The 16292-nt window shown below is 44.3% G+C and overlaps 2 protein-coding genes across 3 annotated transcripts in view; one reads left to right on the top strand and one right to left on the bottom strand.

Annotated features, from left to right (window-relative positions):
- Positions 1-16292, bottom strand: part of LOC117189874 (heparan sulfate glucosamine 3-O-sulfotransferase 5-like) — a 109676-nt gene that overhangs the window by 43224 nt on the left and 50160 nt on the right. The window lies entirely within an intron of this gene.
- LOC117189878 (histone-like protein 18C) lies at positions 9075-10039 on the top strand. The gene is made up of 2 exons (XM_033394958.1): positions 9075-9362; positions 9425-10039. Exons 1-2 carry the CDS (start codon positions 9249-9251, stop codon positions 9764-9766), a joined length of 456 nt encoding a protein of 151 aa, XP_033250849.1. The 5' UTR covers positions 9075-9248; the 3' UTR covers positions 9767-10039.

The raw sequence follows: 16292 nt of genomic DNA, 5'->3' as shown, positions 1-16292 counted from the left end.
ATCAGGCGGCGGAGGGACGAGCGGATGGAGGCGCGGCGGCGACAGGCGGAAAGAGCCGCCAGTACGGAGGAGCACGGCCAAGAGAGCGACGAGGCGCCGCCACCCCCACCATTCCAGGTGGTGCTGCCGCCGATGCAGCCCCGGACCGACGAGGCGGAGACCGAGGGGGCGCAGCCCCAGGCCAAGGGCAAGCGGGCTACGAACCCCGAGGCTGAGTGGCAGCGGCGGCTGCAGCAGGCCGAGGAGGAGGAGGGCGAGCTGTGGCAGCCTACGCCACCGGCCGAGGATGACGAGGGCCCCGAGAGGCGGCAGCCGCAGGCCGAGGAGGAGTAGCACCAGCAGCACCAGCAGCAGCAGCACCAGCAGCCCCAGCAGCAGCAGCACCAGCAGCAGCAGCACCAGCAGCAGTAGCACCAGCAGCCGCATCACCAGCAGCAGGGGCAGGAGCAGTGGCAGCAGCAACTACAGTGGAGGGGACCGGAGGCGGCCGTAATGGGACCGTACGTGTCGCAGGAGGTGCGGACCGCCGTGCGCCAGGGGATGGTGTGGCACCACCAGACCCTGCACATCACGTGGGCCTCGGGGCCCGCCCCGAGCGAAGCCCAGCCAGAGGCCGGCGCCCGGGTGTGGGAGGAGAGTCCACGCGGCAGCCACAACAGGGACCCGCGGAGGAGGGACCCCGGACCCGCCCCCACGACCTCAGCGGCAGCAATGGCGACGGCGGAGGCAGCGACGCGGACTGCAGAGGCGGCGAAGGTGACAGCAGAGACGCAGGCCGCGGAAATGGCTCTGAAGCGGCAGGCCTCCTGCCCGGGGCCCCTTGCAGGACCGAAGCGGCCGGCCCTGCAACGGCAGAGCTCGGCACCGGCAGCCACGGTCCACTGGACGTCGATCCCGCGGGAGGAGTGGCCGGCGGCGGTGGTCCGCGCGCAGACCCAGATTCGCCTCGTGGGTAGGAGGGTGAAAAAGCTGGTGAGCGAGCGGGGTACCTGGTACCGCATTGCGATGTCGGCCACACGCACGGAGGTGTTCCGCGAACAAAAGTAGGAAAAAAAGGAGGGGGAACGTTGTGAGTTGCTGCGGACACCGCAACTCTACAGTTATACCCGATACTAAGTCAGTATGGCTCTCCTCCGGCAGACGCTGCTAATATTAAACAACACGACAAAGAGTGCGTGCGAGAGAGACAGAAAATCAGTCTGAGCGTGACGTCGGGCGCTGCGTAGCCAGTGCAAATTGATTTGTTCCTTTTGGCTATAAAAATTATCTGATCTAGTCCAGATTCAGCAATCTGATAGATATGGTCGTTATCTATGATTCTGCGTTTTTAGTTTTCTCAAATGTGCAATATTGTGGATGCAACAGATTTTCGTCTTTTGTGGGGGCGGAAGGGGGTGGGGCGAAATTCTGAGATATACGTTTTATAGTGAGATCTAACAGAAGTGCGGATACCAGATTTGGTTACTCTAGCCTTAATAGTCGCTGAGATTTGTGGATGCCCCAGATTTTCGTCCTTTGCGGGGGCGAAAGGGGGTGTGGCGAAATTTAGACACGAAACGGTCAAGGTCCGATATCACAGGAGTGTGGATACCAAATTTGGTTGCTCTGGCTCTTATAGGTTCTAAGATCCTTGAACTCATATTTTGCAATTGGCAAAACCGACCATGAATCCTGTGTGTTAGAGAGAGACAGAGCGAGAAAGAATGAAATTGTTTTCTTGATTCTGCCTATAATAATTATACGATCTGGTTGAGATTTTACACTCTAGAACATATAGTCATCCTCTACGATTCTGCGTTTTTGGTTTTATCGTATCTTTAAAATTGTGGATGCCACAGATTTTCGTCTTTTGTGGGGGCGGAAGTGGGCGGGGCGAAGTTTTGAAATATTTTTGTAGCGGTGACATATCACAGAAGTCTGGATACAAAACATCGTTGCTCTAGCTCTTATAGTCTTTGAGCACTAGGCGCTGAAGGGGACGGACAGACGGACTGACGGACAGACGGACAGACAGACATGGCTCAGTCGACTCGGCTATTGATGCTGATCAAGAACATATATATACTTTATGGGGTCGGAAACGATTCCTTCTGGACGTTACACACATCCACTTTTACCACAAATCTAATATACCCTAATACTCATTTTGAGTATCGGGTATAAAAACGAGGGGGAACGTTGTGAGTTGCTGCGGACACCGCAACTCTACGGTTATACCCGATACTAAGTCAGTATAACTCTCCTCCGGCAGACGCCGCTAATATTAACCGACACGACAAAGAGTGCGTGCGACTGAGACAGAAAATCAGTCTGAGCGTCACGTCGGGCGCTGCGTAGCCACTGCAAATTGTTTTGTTCCTATTGGCTATAAAAATGATCTGATCTGATGCAGATTCAGCAATCTGATAGATATGGTCATTATCTATGATTCTGCGTTTTTAGTTTTCTCGAATGTGCAATATTGTGGATGCAACAGATTTTCGTTTTTTGTGTGGGCGGAAGGGGGTGGGGCGAAATTTTGAGATACACGTTTTATAGTAAGATCTAACTGGAGTGCGAATACCAAATTTGGTTCCTCTAGCCTTAATAGTCTCTGAGATTTTTGAATATCCCCAGATTTTCGTCCTTTGCGGGGGCGGAAGGGGGTGTGGCGAAATTTTGAAACAAACTCGTCTCGGTTCGATATATTAGGAGTGTGGATACCAAATTTGGTTGCTCTAGCTTTTGTAGTCTCTGAGATCTAGGCGCTAATGTTTTACTCTAAGCAAAGCCGCCTATGCTACGTGTGTGTTAGAGAGAGACAGGGCGAGAAAAAATGAAATTGTTTTCTTGATGCTGGCTATAATAATAATACGATCCAATTCAGATTCCGCAGTCTTAAAGATATGGTCATTCTCTACAATTCTACGTTTTTGGTTTTCTCATATCTTTAAAATTGTGGATGCCACAGATTTTCGTCTTTTGTGGGGGCGGAAGTGGGCGGGGCGAAGTTTTGAAATATTTTTGTAGCGGTGACATATCACAGAAGTCTGGATACAAAACATCGTTGCTCTAGCTCTTATAGTCTTTGAGCACTAGGCGCTGAAGGGGACGGACAGACGGACAGACGGACGGACGGACAGACAGACAGGGCTCAATCGACTCGGCTATTGATGCTGATCAAGAATATATATACTTTATGGGGTCGGAAACGATTCCTTCTGGACGTTACACACATCCGCTTTTACCACAAATCTAATATACCCCAATACTCATTTTGAGTATCGGGTATAAAAATACGTTGCGACGAATCGGCCGACCGCTGAGCGAGCCCAGCAAACTCAAGCGAACAAAAAAGATGGTTCGTTACAAGGTCCCCAAAATTACATTTAATCATTGTTATTTAAGGCGCTCTGATCCCGTCCACTCGGGCTGAGTGTTTCGCTGGCCTTTTACCCGCCCTGCCTCATCCCCGGCTGACACAAAAGACAAACAACAAATCCACGTTTATATATACACAATATATCCTGGGTGGCATGCTCGTAAGTACATTTGATAAAAAGCCACTTAGTGTGGCATTCTGGACTTAGCCAAAGCCCAACGAAATCTCCACCAAAATATCTTCCACACTCTCATCCATAACCCATTTTGGAGCTGGTTCTGTGGGATGGATTGGTGGTGCTGCTGCTGCTGTTGCTGCTGCCAGAGCGTTTAGCACTTTGGGCTTGCCACACTTTTTGACAATATCAAACTTGAGTGGCACACAGCTGACAGCTGAAGAGGGGGACAGTGGTGGCAGTGACTCGGGCGGCAAATAAATAACGTTTAAAGCGTAAATATGGTAAACGACATTGCCACATGGCCACAAGAGGCCATGGACACCCACCCACACACACACACAAACACACACTCTCTTTCACCCCTCGTTCCCACCACAGTTTGCCAAATTTTGAGAACATTTACATTATGATTTTCCTGCATTACAAAATAATTCTGCCAACATTTTTAAATATATTTCTAGAAGTTTCTAGCTTTTATTTATAATATTAACAGCAGAATAGCACAAAAGATTTCTCAAAGAATGGCTGGTTTACTCCTATTGAAGTCATAAATTCAGTGGAAAATATTTACTCATTATACCCGATACTCAAAATGAGTATTGGGGTATATTAGATTTGTGGTAAAAGTGAATGTGTGTAACGTCCAGAAGGAATCGTTTTCGACCCCGTAAAGTATATATATTCTTGATCAGCATCAATAGCCGAGTCGATTGAGCCATGTCTGTCTGTCCGTCTGTCCGTCCCCTTCAGCGCCTAGTGCTCAAAGACTATAAGAGCTAGAGCAACGATGTTTTGTATCCAGACTTCTGTGATATGTCACTGCTACAAAAATATTTCAAAACTTCGCCCCGCCCACTTCCGCCCCCACAAAGAACGAAAATCTGTGGCATCCACATTTTTAAAGATACGATAAAGACAAAAACGCAGAATCGTAGAGGATGACTATATGTTCTAGAGTGTAAAATCTCAACCAGATCGTATAATTATTATAGGCAGAATCAAGAAAACAATTTCATTCTTTCTCGCTCTGTCTCTCTCTAACACACAGGTATCATGGTCGGCTTTGCGAATTGCAAAATATGAGTTCAAGGATCTCAGAACCTATAAGAGCCAAGATACCAACCAAATTTGGTATCCACACTCCTGTGATATCGGACCTTGACCGTTTCGTGTCCAAATTTCGCCACACCCCCTTTCGCCCCCGCAAAGGACGAAAATCTGGGGCATCCACAAATCTCAGAGACTATTAAGGCTAGAGTAACCAAATTTGGTATCTGCCCTTCTGTTAGATCTCACTATAAAACGTATATCTCAGAATTTCGCCCCACCCCCTTCCGAACCAACAAAGAACGAAAATCTGTTTCATCCACAATATTGAAGATTCGAGAAAACTAAAAACGCAGAATCATAGATAATGTCCATATCTATCAGACTGCTGAATCTGGATCAGATCGGATCATTTTTATACCCAAAAGGAACAAATCAATTTGCACTGGCTACGCAGCGCCCGACGTCACGCTCAGACTGATTTTCTGTCACTCTCGCACGCACTCTTTGTCGTGTCGTTTAATATTAGCGGCGTCTGCCGGAGGAGAGCCATACTGACTAAGTATCGGGTATAACTGCAGAGTTGTGTCCGCAGCAACTCACTGGTTTTACTGCGGTTACTGGTTCTATTCAGGTTTTCCTGGACGTCTGGCAACAAAAAAGGGAAGATATCCAGATCTCCCAATTTGACGACTCCGAACTTCTTTTTGTGGGGTTATTTGAAAAGCAAAGTTAACGCCAGCAATCCATAGAAGAGCTCAAGGAAAACATTGGTGCCATACCTCCCGAGGATCTCCAAAATGTATTGGAAGAATCTGCCAAAAGGGCATGTTTTATTTTGTCCATGAAAGTTGACTACTTGATTGATATTTTGTTTAAAAATCATTTTGAATAAATTCTAAATGACCAAATTATATAAAAATACCTCTTGTTGTAAGTCGGTTGTTCTATATTTTCACAGCGCACTAAAAGATGGCGCATCCTTCATATATTTATTTGTACAGATATCTTATGTGTTTATTGCATCTCCACTTTTAAGTAAGAGACTCACCAGAAGGTATCAAATCGTATTCTAATTTATTGTTATTTATTTCATCTTTTCTCTGCAGTAGGCTTTGTCTGCAATGTTGGGAGTACCGGTGGCAGGCGAGTGTGCTTGATTTTTTGGTTATTGTCCTAGTATCTCATCCTTGACGAGTTTGATTTTCAAGTCTCTGCGGAGAGACCTTGGTGCCTGAGTGATGGTTCAGGCTCAGGATTCTGGACTGTGCTCGCTGGACAGTGTCGTCTGGACAGTCTTTATAGGAAGACTTTATAGTCCCAGCTTAGGGGAAAGTGACGGTTTATTAGCCAGTGGAAGTGACTTGCTTTAACTGTGAGAAGCGTCTTCTTGGCTTCTTTGGGCTGGCGCCAGGTGAACGTCTGTCCAGATGGACGCCCAGGTATATTTAGCACGACGCATGCCTTGTTTAGTACCAAAGGAGGACAGCTGCGTTTGTTAAGAGTAAAAGCAACATGCTTTAATTTATGTTCGTTGTCGCCATCTCTCAGCAGTTAGTAGATGGAGAACTAGTTGTGCCGGTGTCTTCACTGGGCATCTGGTGTCATCAGCAAACGTTTAGGTTGTTATAGGCATATCCGTCATGCACAAGACGTAGAGGATTGGTCAGGGAACACTGCTTGGTGGCACTCCAGCTTCGATTATGTTACATCTGACGCTCAAGAATTGACTCGAGCAGCTTATGGGTGTTTTGTGGCAGCAGCTTTGTGATTCCTAAGTTTTCGAATAGTGCCGTGCAGTAATCCCGCTGTTCAAATGCAGTACGCACCTCTGACGTAATGCGGTTGACCTGCTCAATCGTTAAGTGCTTTTCTCGAAAGCCGCATTGATGCGATGGTACTAGGTTGGTACAATGCGCTTATGTGCATTTTTCAAATAGCTTTGAAAGACATGTGAACAGGTTTATTAGTCTGTACGACGATGGCTGCCTTTTAGCTTTTACTTCTACCAGCTAAAATGTGCATACATTTTCCACAAAAATACCCAATCAATGGAGTCTCTGAGTTTTCACTTGAACCAAATTTGTTGGGTAGAAAGCAAGGCCAGGCGTCAGTTCAGTGTAAGTAAGGTTGTTATTCATACGAGAAACATCTAGCTACAAATCCAAATTGTTAAGTTTTTTGTGAGCTTCCACTTATAACATCTAGATTTTTCCCAAATTTATTGTTAATTCTTTTGAGATACAATGTCAGTGTCCAGTGTAAATTCGAGCAATGAATCCGTTTTACGCAATTAATTCGCTTCCTCAATCGAATCCTCAAAGGGAACCTTTCAATAATAGATTTCTATAACGAGGTTAACAAGAAAATGACCTTGTTAATAAATAAGACAATAATGACTCACGGAAAGGACAGTGAAATCACGAAAGAATCAAATAAGAAAATTAGAGACAATGCCTTACGCATTTTTGTCACTGGCCTAAACGGCGGCATTGCAGAAATCCTATTTTCATTGAATCCCCCAGATTTACCGAATGCCTTGGCAAAGGTACAGGAATTGCAATCAAATAACATTCGGGCCCAATTTGCCTACCAATTCAGTGGCCCCAGAAATTCAGGGAATAATAATTCCAATACATTAAGATTCAACCAACGACAACCAAGGACTAGTAGTTCACCATTCGACCAAAAAAGGGATTTTTAGAGGAATAACATGTCATGGGGACAACCCTATTTCTTGGGTAATAGACAACAAAATCAGGCCCCAGAACCAATGGATGTTGACGAATCATTACAAATCCAGAACCGACAGAACAGCAATCAATTCAGGGGAAATAATAATAATAATAATAATAGATATTATCGGGAGAATACTAATGGTTATTATAGGAGAAATAATAACAATTATAACCAAGCTCAGCATTTTAGGGCAAACGTAGTACCGAATAATCAATCTAACGCAAATCAAGCGCAGAAACGTAAACCAAATGAAACGTCGGAACAACCGGCTAATAAAGCAATGCGGATAAAAAACATTGAGGAGGACCATTTTTTAGATCAGCCCCCGAAGTAGGTCTGCTCTACTTAAAAAGAGTAGATAAAAAAATAAACAGAGAATTAAAAGTTTTGATAGATACGGGAGCATTTTCCTGTTATATAAAAAAGGAAATTTACGAAAATAAAAAAGAATTATCAATTTATAAGAAAGTTGCTACAGTAAATGGGTTTTCAATAATTAAATATTTCCATAATATAACTATTTTCAACACAAAACAAGTGTTTTACGAAATAGATCGAATGGAGGCATATTTACTAATAGGATTTAACCTATTAAAGAAAATCGGAGCTGTTATTGATACAGGAAAGGGGACTTTAAGTTATAAAGACAATGAAGAGAAACTAATATATGACGAGGTCCTTTCTTTAAACAAATTAACCTTTATAGAAGGAAAAACCATCCTTCCATTGAAGGAATATATAATAAAAAAATATTTTGAAGAAGAAAAAGAAATGAAAAGTGATTCAGTAAAGGTAGAAGGGAAGGTAAAGGAAGTTTATATAGCTTGGGATCAAAAAATCCTGAGCACGCCGACGAAGAATTATCCGTCAATAGTTTGGGATTCAAATATCCTGAATCCGCCGTCGTTGAATTATCCGACACTAAAAGTTTGAATAGTTTGGGATTAAAGAATCCCGAACACGCCGTCGTTGAATTATACGACAATGAACAATTTAAAAGTTTGGGATGCAAAAATCCTGAACGCGCCGTCGTAGAAATATCCGACATACAAAGTTATGCAAATTCTGAATTGAAAAAAATGAAATTGTATAACACAATAACCTACAAAGAGGACAATTTAGAAAATCTCAGAGAGAAAATGGTATCTATCATCGAAGAAGACCATGCCAATATAGATTTACAGTTACCGTTCAGAACGGATATAAAAGGAGAGATTAACACTGAACATGATAGACCGGTATATGGCAAACAGTATCCATACGCTTATTCGGTTAACGATTTCGTTAATAACGAAATAAGTAAAATGTTAGATGAAGGTATAATCAGACCTAGTAAAAGCCCATATAATTCACCGGTAATAGTAGTACCAAAGAAGGGAGTAAATGAGGACGGAACTCCTAAACATAGATTAGTAATAGACTTTAAGAAACAATGAAAACACCATACCGGATAGATACCCTATGCAAGATCCTTCAGTAATCCTTGCCAATTTAGGTAAGGCAAAGTATTTCTCGGCCATTGCCTTAGAGTCAGGTTTCTATCAGATTTTAATGAGGGAATCAGATATTGAAAAAACATCTTTTTCCATAAATAACGGCAAATATGAATTTCTAAGAATGCCATGGGATTGACGAACGCTCCCAGAATTTTCCAAAGGGAAATGGACGATATACTTAGAGAACAAGTTGGGAAAACTTGTCACGTCTATATGGACGATATAATAATATTTTCAAAAACTATAGAACAACATTATAAAGATCTAATTCATATAATACAGATATTGCAAAACGCTAACATGAAAATTTCCCTAAGAAGTCGACAATGCAAAGCCCTCATCGGAAACCGAATTGTGGAGCAGCGACGTCGATGTCGCCCTCCCAGATTCGTCCAGAAGGAGCTCCGCTGTCGCGTTTTTAAATTTCATGTGGGAATGTAAGCGCCGGTTTGGATCCAAGCACCTTGGGCAAGGGTTTGCAAATGCCGCGACGCAGCGTTGGAGGACGATGTCCCCAGAGCACCGAGCCCGGTACCGACAGGTGAGTTCCTTGTGCATCTAAGTCCACCAGTGAGTGCAGCAACTACTTTGTGGTCCCAACAGTCCGGATATCGATCTGCCAGCTCCATTAAGCCAAGCAAGAGCAGCCTGCTCTGCTGGGAAGATAATGACTTAGACAGCACGGCAGCTCTTTCAGTGGTTCCTTCGGGTTTCTCCCTGGACGAGGTGGACTGTGACATGAAACGCAAAAGTAAGCGCAGCTGCGGCAAGTCTAAGCGAAAGAAGTCGGCTTGTGGCAAGCGCAGACGCAGGAAGTCCGCTTGCAAGAAACTCAAGAGCCGCAAGTCTAAGAAAAGCTGCTCAAAGCCACGCCGCCGCAAGTCCCGCAAGGGTGCAAGAAGGGGGGTGATCCCCACTAATGTCGTATTGGACCAGAGAGAATAAACCTGTGATGTACCTATTTCAGGCTGAGGTAAGCTCAGTCCCGTCCAGGGGTCAATCCACAAGAAATTTGTAGAAATGTGATGGAACCTTAAGGGCGTCGTCAGGGGGCGGCCTGTCGTAGAGAGGTGGATCGGGGCTAGAATGGGCGTCGCTCGTCGTGTATACGAAACGACCGTGTGGACTCGGGGCGGGGCGACGTCGGTGCCTCGGCTAATTGGGGTGAACTTACGCAATCGGGTGTTTTTACTTTGATAATTTGACACTTTATTGTATTTCTTAGCGGTTTAAATGAACTTATTTTTAATTGGGCGCCGATGTCTTCTGGTGAGTTCCGGGTACCGCGTCTGTACTCCGGGCCGGGTCTCTGCGTAAGTTTTGGTACCACGACCGTGCTGTGAGCCGGATCTCTGCGTAAGTCTTGGTACCACGACCGTACTGTGAGCCGGGTTTCTGCGTAAGTTTTTCTTTGGTTCTCGTCGCCGTCTTTTTATAGGCCCGTATTGCTGGGTCGGCGGGTTTGACAAATGCACTTCCGCGTCGGGGCGCACTTTGCCGTTCTTGGTGATCGTTGCAGATTTTGGCGGCGCCGACTTTCCTCCGTCGATGAACCCGGAAAACCGCACTCGGCCGATGGCCTGGCTTGGAGTGGGGGAAAGCTCGTGTAACCTGATGTCTTTGGTCATCGTTCTAGAATTGGCGCGTATTGATCGTTGGTTCCTTGCGGAGGGGGCGCTGGTTGTGGGGTGCGGTGCAATGCGCTCATTATAGGTCGGTGGACGGATTGTATCGAAACCTTTTAGGTTCGTTACACCCTCTCCTTTCTTCCCGACGAGAGTTACGAAGACTCGCGCGTCGGGCTCTTGTGGTTTCTTCTGTGGTCTGCGTTCGGGTTTCCTCGTTCTCTTCGCTTCGTCAGCGGATTTGTGGGGCGCGCGGTCGTGATCGTGTAGTGGCCAGTGAAGCAAACCCAGATTAAATTCCCTAATAATTTCCCAGATATAAAGCAGATTCAAATCACGCGCCAACTTGATTAGTTCGAACACCAAGGCTTTAAAAACAGCTACTTCGAATATGGAGCTTTAATTGCTCGAATGTTCTTTTTCGTCTCTCGAGACCGAATTCCATGGAAGGGTCCCGTTAAAGCTCGTCTATGCCGCTTAAGCCGACAGCGACGGTGAACACGCGGATCAATTCCATTTTTCTCCCAAAACACTTCGGTTGTGCCTGTGCCAATAGTGCCAAACTCTAGTGGAAGTTCACGTGTCCCTGTATTACATAATACATACCAAATTACATAACTGCAAGTCGGCGGAGAATCGATTAAAAAGCAAGATCAACCTATATTGTGTGGTGAAAGTGCTACGTAGAGAAAAAAGAAGGTGATTATAGAGGAAAGCAGGTCTGGTACATTCACTGAATTCCGAATCTATTACAGAATCTCTTGGTCACTGGAGGTCTGCCGTGCTTTGGCGCTCTCACGCCTAACCCCCCACGCAACCTCCAGTGTCTTATTTTTGGCCGCTTCGAATTACCAGCGTTTCCGTTGTACGGACGATCTGTATCGACTTTTGAATGCCCTCTAAGCGTATCTTGCGAGATGCAACTCAACATCCTTGATGCGGAATCGACAACGCCTAGGAATTAAAGTGGAAATTTATGTCAGCTAAAATTGTGCAGAAGATGTGAATATAAGATCAGGAATCGGAATCTAGGGTGACCTGTGTCGTGGACAACATGTGATCATCGATTCGTGAGTACGAACATACCCGCGAAATAGCAGGGTATAGCAGCGGTGCAGCGTAATGAAAGGGAGAGCGTGATAACTCACACGCCAAGAGCGAGCTTTCGTTCGAAGAGAATTCGGACATATGCGTGCGTATGCACACACATATAAACGTGCATTAATTTGGTCATCGACATTCTCTTTGCTTTGTCCTGTTCTTTTCTTTTGCTTGCATTCTTGTGTTTGCACTTCAATTAAGTTTGACTTTAAATGTAAAATCATATAAACATACACAGTTATATTAAGGAATATCTTTCCTATAGAATTAATTTCTTTATCATATGTCTTAAGTCCTTTCCTAATCCACTCAATGTTAAGCCTTGATACACTCTGGCAATGTCGGCCAAAATGTCATTCTTTAATTCTTTACTATTTTTATATAATTAATATTGTTCCACAGCTACCGAAGCAGTTCATTGGGCCCAACGAGCTCGTCAAGGAAAGTGTTTGATTTGGTAATGATCATTAATTTCGTATTGAATGGAAATGTTGACCTTCGTGAGTAAAAAGGCTCAGTTTTGCTATGAATTGTATTTTAATGAACCTTTTGTTATATATGAATCTTTTGAATCTTGATTAATAGAACTATTCTGAATTAACATGAATTTGGAATAAATAACAACCATTCTGTCTAAGTACATAATGCCAATGATGCATCGAGTGTAATAATGCAGCGGTAGTTACGTTAGGGGCCATGCCAACATTGTTCCACGCATTGCCGAAGGTAGGGAGGGTATAGAGGAACTAGTGATCTCCTACACCTAGGATCACTAAATTAAATACGCGACTACCTGATTCCTTCTTGCCATCTATGCCGACCGGGGATTGATTACATTTGTTTTTTTTGTTTTGATCAAAGTAGATTCTGTGTCAGTGCACTTAAATTTTTATAATATGGCGAGAACAAGGAAGTATAGGGATAGGAAAGACCCCGACCCCATCCGGCGAGCTGAGCCCAGAGCGCAGTATAGTGCACTAACCCCGATTCCCTTTCCTGCTGAGGCTGCATTGCCAACAAGATTTAACCAGCCCGTAGCCGTAATATTATAAAATGGCGCCCAACGTGGGGCCCGAAGACGAAACGACGTGTTATAATCGTAAAAGTGTAGAAAAGATACGATTATTTCCAGATGAGGATAATTCCGAACGGTTGGAGTAACCTTCGTGCTTCACGGTTAAGCTCTGTTAATACATCCATTAGCCTGTTAATTAGAAAATTCGATATATATCGTGTAGACGTGTAGTCAGCTTTTGGAATGGAGATTTCAATTCGACTGAGTAGGGATTGGTCTACCAAGAAATGACGGCGTGAACTGTATAGATGTTTGAAGAAAATATTTTAGTATAATAAAGATGTTAGTGCCGTGTATCTGAGCTGTGGCATTTGCGATTGCAATTCAGGATTTTGTATTGATCGACCCAACCAGACGCACGACCACTTTCAACTTTATAGGAACCTGACTTGTTCGGTACTTGGAATGGCGGGTCTTAGAGAAACTTTGAGTTCCCGACGAGTATCAGACATAGTCTAATAGGAACCTTTAATATCCCTTTAATTCAATAATCATAGAGGCAGAAGAGAGGAGTTACACATCGATGTAGAATTGGCATTTGTGGAAAAGACAGAAAATATTTTGCTGATTGGAAAAAAAAAAATTAAGAGGAAATATGGCCAGTAAAGATAATAGCTTTGAAACTGCATTAAATCAGCATGGCTATTGTCGCATTTGCCACGATAAACTTGAGAAAGATCAATTGTTTGCCACGACACCGTGTCAACATCAATTTCACCATTCCTGTTTGACCGATTGGCTTAAGAGTTCACCGAGTTGTCCAACCTGTCGCGGACTATGCACTACAGAATTGTTTGTTCGGGGAAATGTTGATTTGGCGACGGAATTAAATAACGTGGACCTTGCAGAGGTAGGAGATTCGAACACTGAAGAAATTCCCCTCGATGCGCCAGGGCCAAGTGGAAGTAGATTTCGAGGTAGAGGCAGAGGCGCTATTCCCAAGTCAAATATAGTAACGAGATCTAAGCAAAGGGAGGGAAATCCTACCCCTACAGACCCAACTAGCCAATCGCTGAATTCATCTAACGCCATGGATAAAAGTGAAATTGTTAATTTGGTAAGGTCAATGATGGGCACCCAACAAAAGACGTTGTTGGAGAAGCTAACCGCCCATATAGAGACAGCATTAAGCCATCAGCTGAGTTCGTTTCAATTGAGATCGGGACTTGCGGAGCAGGCTTCGAATTATCAGCATGTACCAGCAGACGTTGATTGTTAAGCTGTTGATTGACAATTCGAAAAGTACACTTCATCACGAGTTAATACATTTGAATATCACTTCGATAAAGAAATTACTTTTAGAGGTTAAAAAGCACGAACAATTTTATTCGGAACTTCGAAACCCTTCTTACAACACGCCTTTTGTAAACCGGCGCAACATCACCGATATCTCTCCGGAGAGGGAACACCTTGAGGAGCCTGAACCAATAATATCAGCGATCATGCGTAATAAGATGTCCTGCTGGAATTGTGATAAGATAGGGCATAGATGGGATGATTGTGTGGAACCTAGAAGCATATTCTGTTACGGTTGTGGAACCAAGAATGTTTACAAGCCACGTTGCTCTAAGTGCCATCCTTCGGAAAACCGGCTGCGGGATGTGTCAACGAACCCCCTGTAGGCACATCCGTACCAAAACATAGCGAAAGCATCAGTCAGCCTATAGATGAGGGTTTAGCTAAAACCGCTATGGACTCAGGATTTTTATCGGATAAACGACCAACTAGATATTTACCCTTACATGTAAGACTGTCAAATTACAAGAAAGCTAGAAATAGGATATTTGGCGATCTTTGTACCATATCAACTACGACAAAATCTAAAAGATCTACCCTTCGATTACGAAAATTTTGGACAACAGTTGTTAGCACTCGACAATGCTTAATTGCTTCCATATTCAGTACGGGAGATAACCGTCTGTACACCCCCATCACGATTGAAGACAAGGTTTACAACGCCTTGTTAGATTCTGGAGCGTCGGTTAGTTGCGTTGGCAACAATGCCGCCCGTGCTCTCCTTAACCATCCGAAATCACGTAAGTGTTCGGGAAGGGTTAAAACAGCCAGCGGAACCAAAGGCTCGGTTGAGGGCATTTTCACAGCGACTATTACATATCGTAGTCTCACGGAAAGTATAGATTTTTTTATCATACCAAACTTAACCCAAGAGGTTTACTTAGGAATTGACTTTTTTAGGAAATTTAAACTTGCTGATCGACTCATGAGCGAAAGTGTCTCTGAGTTAGATATAGGTCCCACGGAGGATGAGGAAAGCTCACCCAAGTTACACAAACTTTCTAGTAAAGAGCAGGAGAGACTGCAAGGTGTCGTCGAAATTTTTCCTTCGTACGAACGAGACGGATTGGGCAGAACCAGCATTATTTCGCACTCGATCGACGTAGGTGATGCTAAGGCGATTAAACAAAGACACTGGCCAATCTCCCCTGCGCGCGAAAAACTTATGTTTGCTGAGGTAGATAACATGTTAGCTCTCGATATCATAGAACCTTCTTGCAGTCCTTGGAGTAGTAATTGTGTTCTTGTTCAAAAAGGTGATAAGGTTCGGTTGTGTTTAGACTCTCGCGAGATCAATAAATACACGAGGAAGGATGCTTACCCCTTACCACATATTGACGGGATCTTAAGCCGCTTACCTCCAGCGCGGTATATAACTGGTCTTGATATGAAACATGCTTTCTGGCAAATACCATTGGACGAGCCATCACGACCGTATACTGCGTTTACCGTTCCGAATCGTCCACTGTACCAATATAAGGTCATGCCATTTGGTCTGACAAATGCACCTCAGACCTTATGCCGCTAAATGGACCATGTCATACCCCCCCAGTTACGGAATCGAGTTTTTGTATATCTCGATGACTTGCTTGTTCTATCGGATGACTTTGATTCGCACTTGATTCTTTTGCAAGAAATCGCACTATGCTTAAGAAAAGCGAATATCACTATCAACGTTCGAAAATCTAAGTTCTGCATGAGAGAGATTAAATATCTCGGTTTCATAATCTCGGATGGTCAGATCAAGACTGATTCATTTAAGATTCAGGCAATCAACGACTTCCCAATTCCAACAACGGTGTTCGGAGCAGAACCCAGCCGATTAGCTGCTTGCCAAATAGCACCTAATTCTTGGCCCTCAGCCGCTTATTTTGTTTGTTACTTATGTCTATGTCACTCATTTGTTTGTTAAAGCTTTGCGCTTGCTTGCCCTGCTAAACGCTCTCTGCCAGCTCGCTCTTCGCTATCTCCGCTTTGCGTCTGCCTACCGACGCCGGCCGAGCGAAGCTGCGCTTAGCGATCGGAGCGGCAATGTAAAGGGCAGGCAAGCCACACTTGCAATTTGGATGTCACGCATTAAAGAACATATCGTAATTTTATTTCTGCGCCGAGTTTTATTTAATTCGAAATAATTAGTCGGCCGACTGGGGATAAAAAACATTATCTCCACATAAAATTTGGTGACCCCGACGTGATCTCTGAGTTGCAGTGTCAATTAATAATCATTCGCGATCGACAATCGTTAGCCCTAGCAAATTTTCGGCGGTTAAGCACAATTCGGTGCTAAAACACACTTACATACACCTACATACACGCATTGCTGGCTATTAATTTCTCTGTCGCGACAATTCGGTCAGTGCAGTGCGGTAGGCAG

The sequence above is a fragment of the Drosophila miranda genome (assembly GCF_003369915.1).
Source record: "Drosophila miranda strain MSH22 chromosome Y unlocalized genomic scaffold, D.miranda_PacBio2.1 Contig_Y1_pilon, whole genome shotgun sequence".
In the NCBI taxonomy this organism is placed as follows: Eukaryota; Metazoa; Arthropoda; class Insecta; order Diptera; family Drosophilidae; genus Drosophila; species Drosophila miranda.
This window is presented reverse-complemented; position numbering and strand designations above follow the sequence as displayed.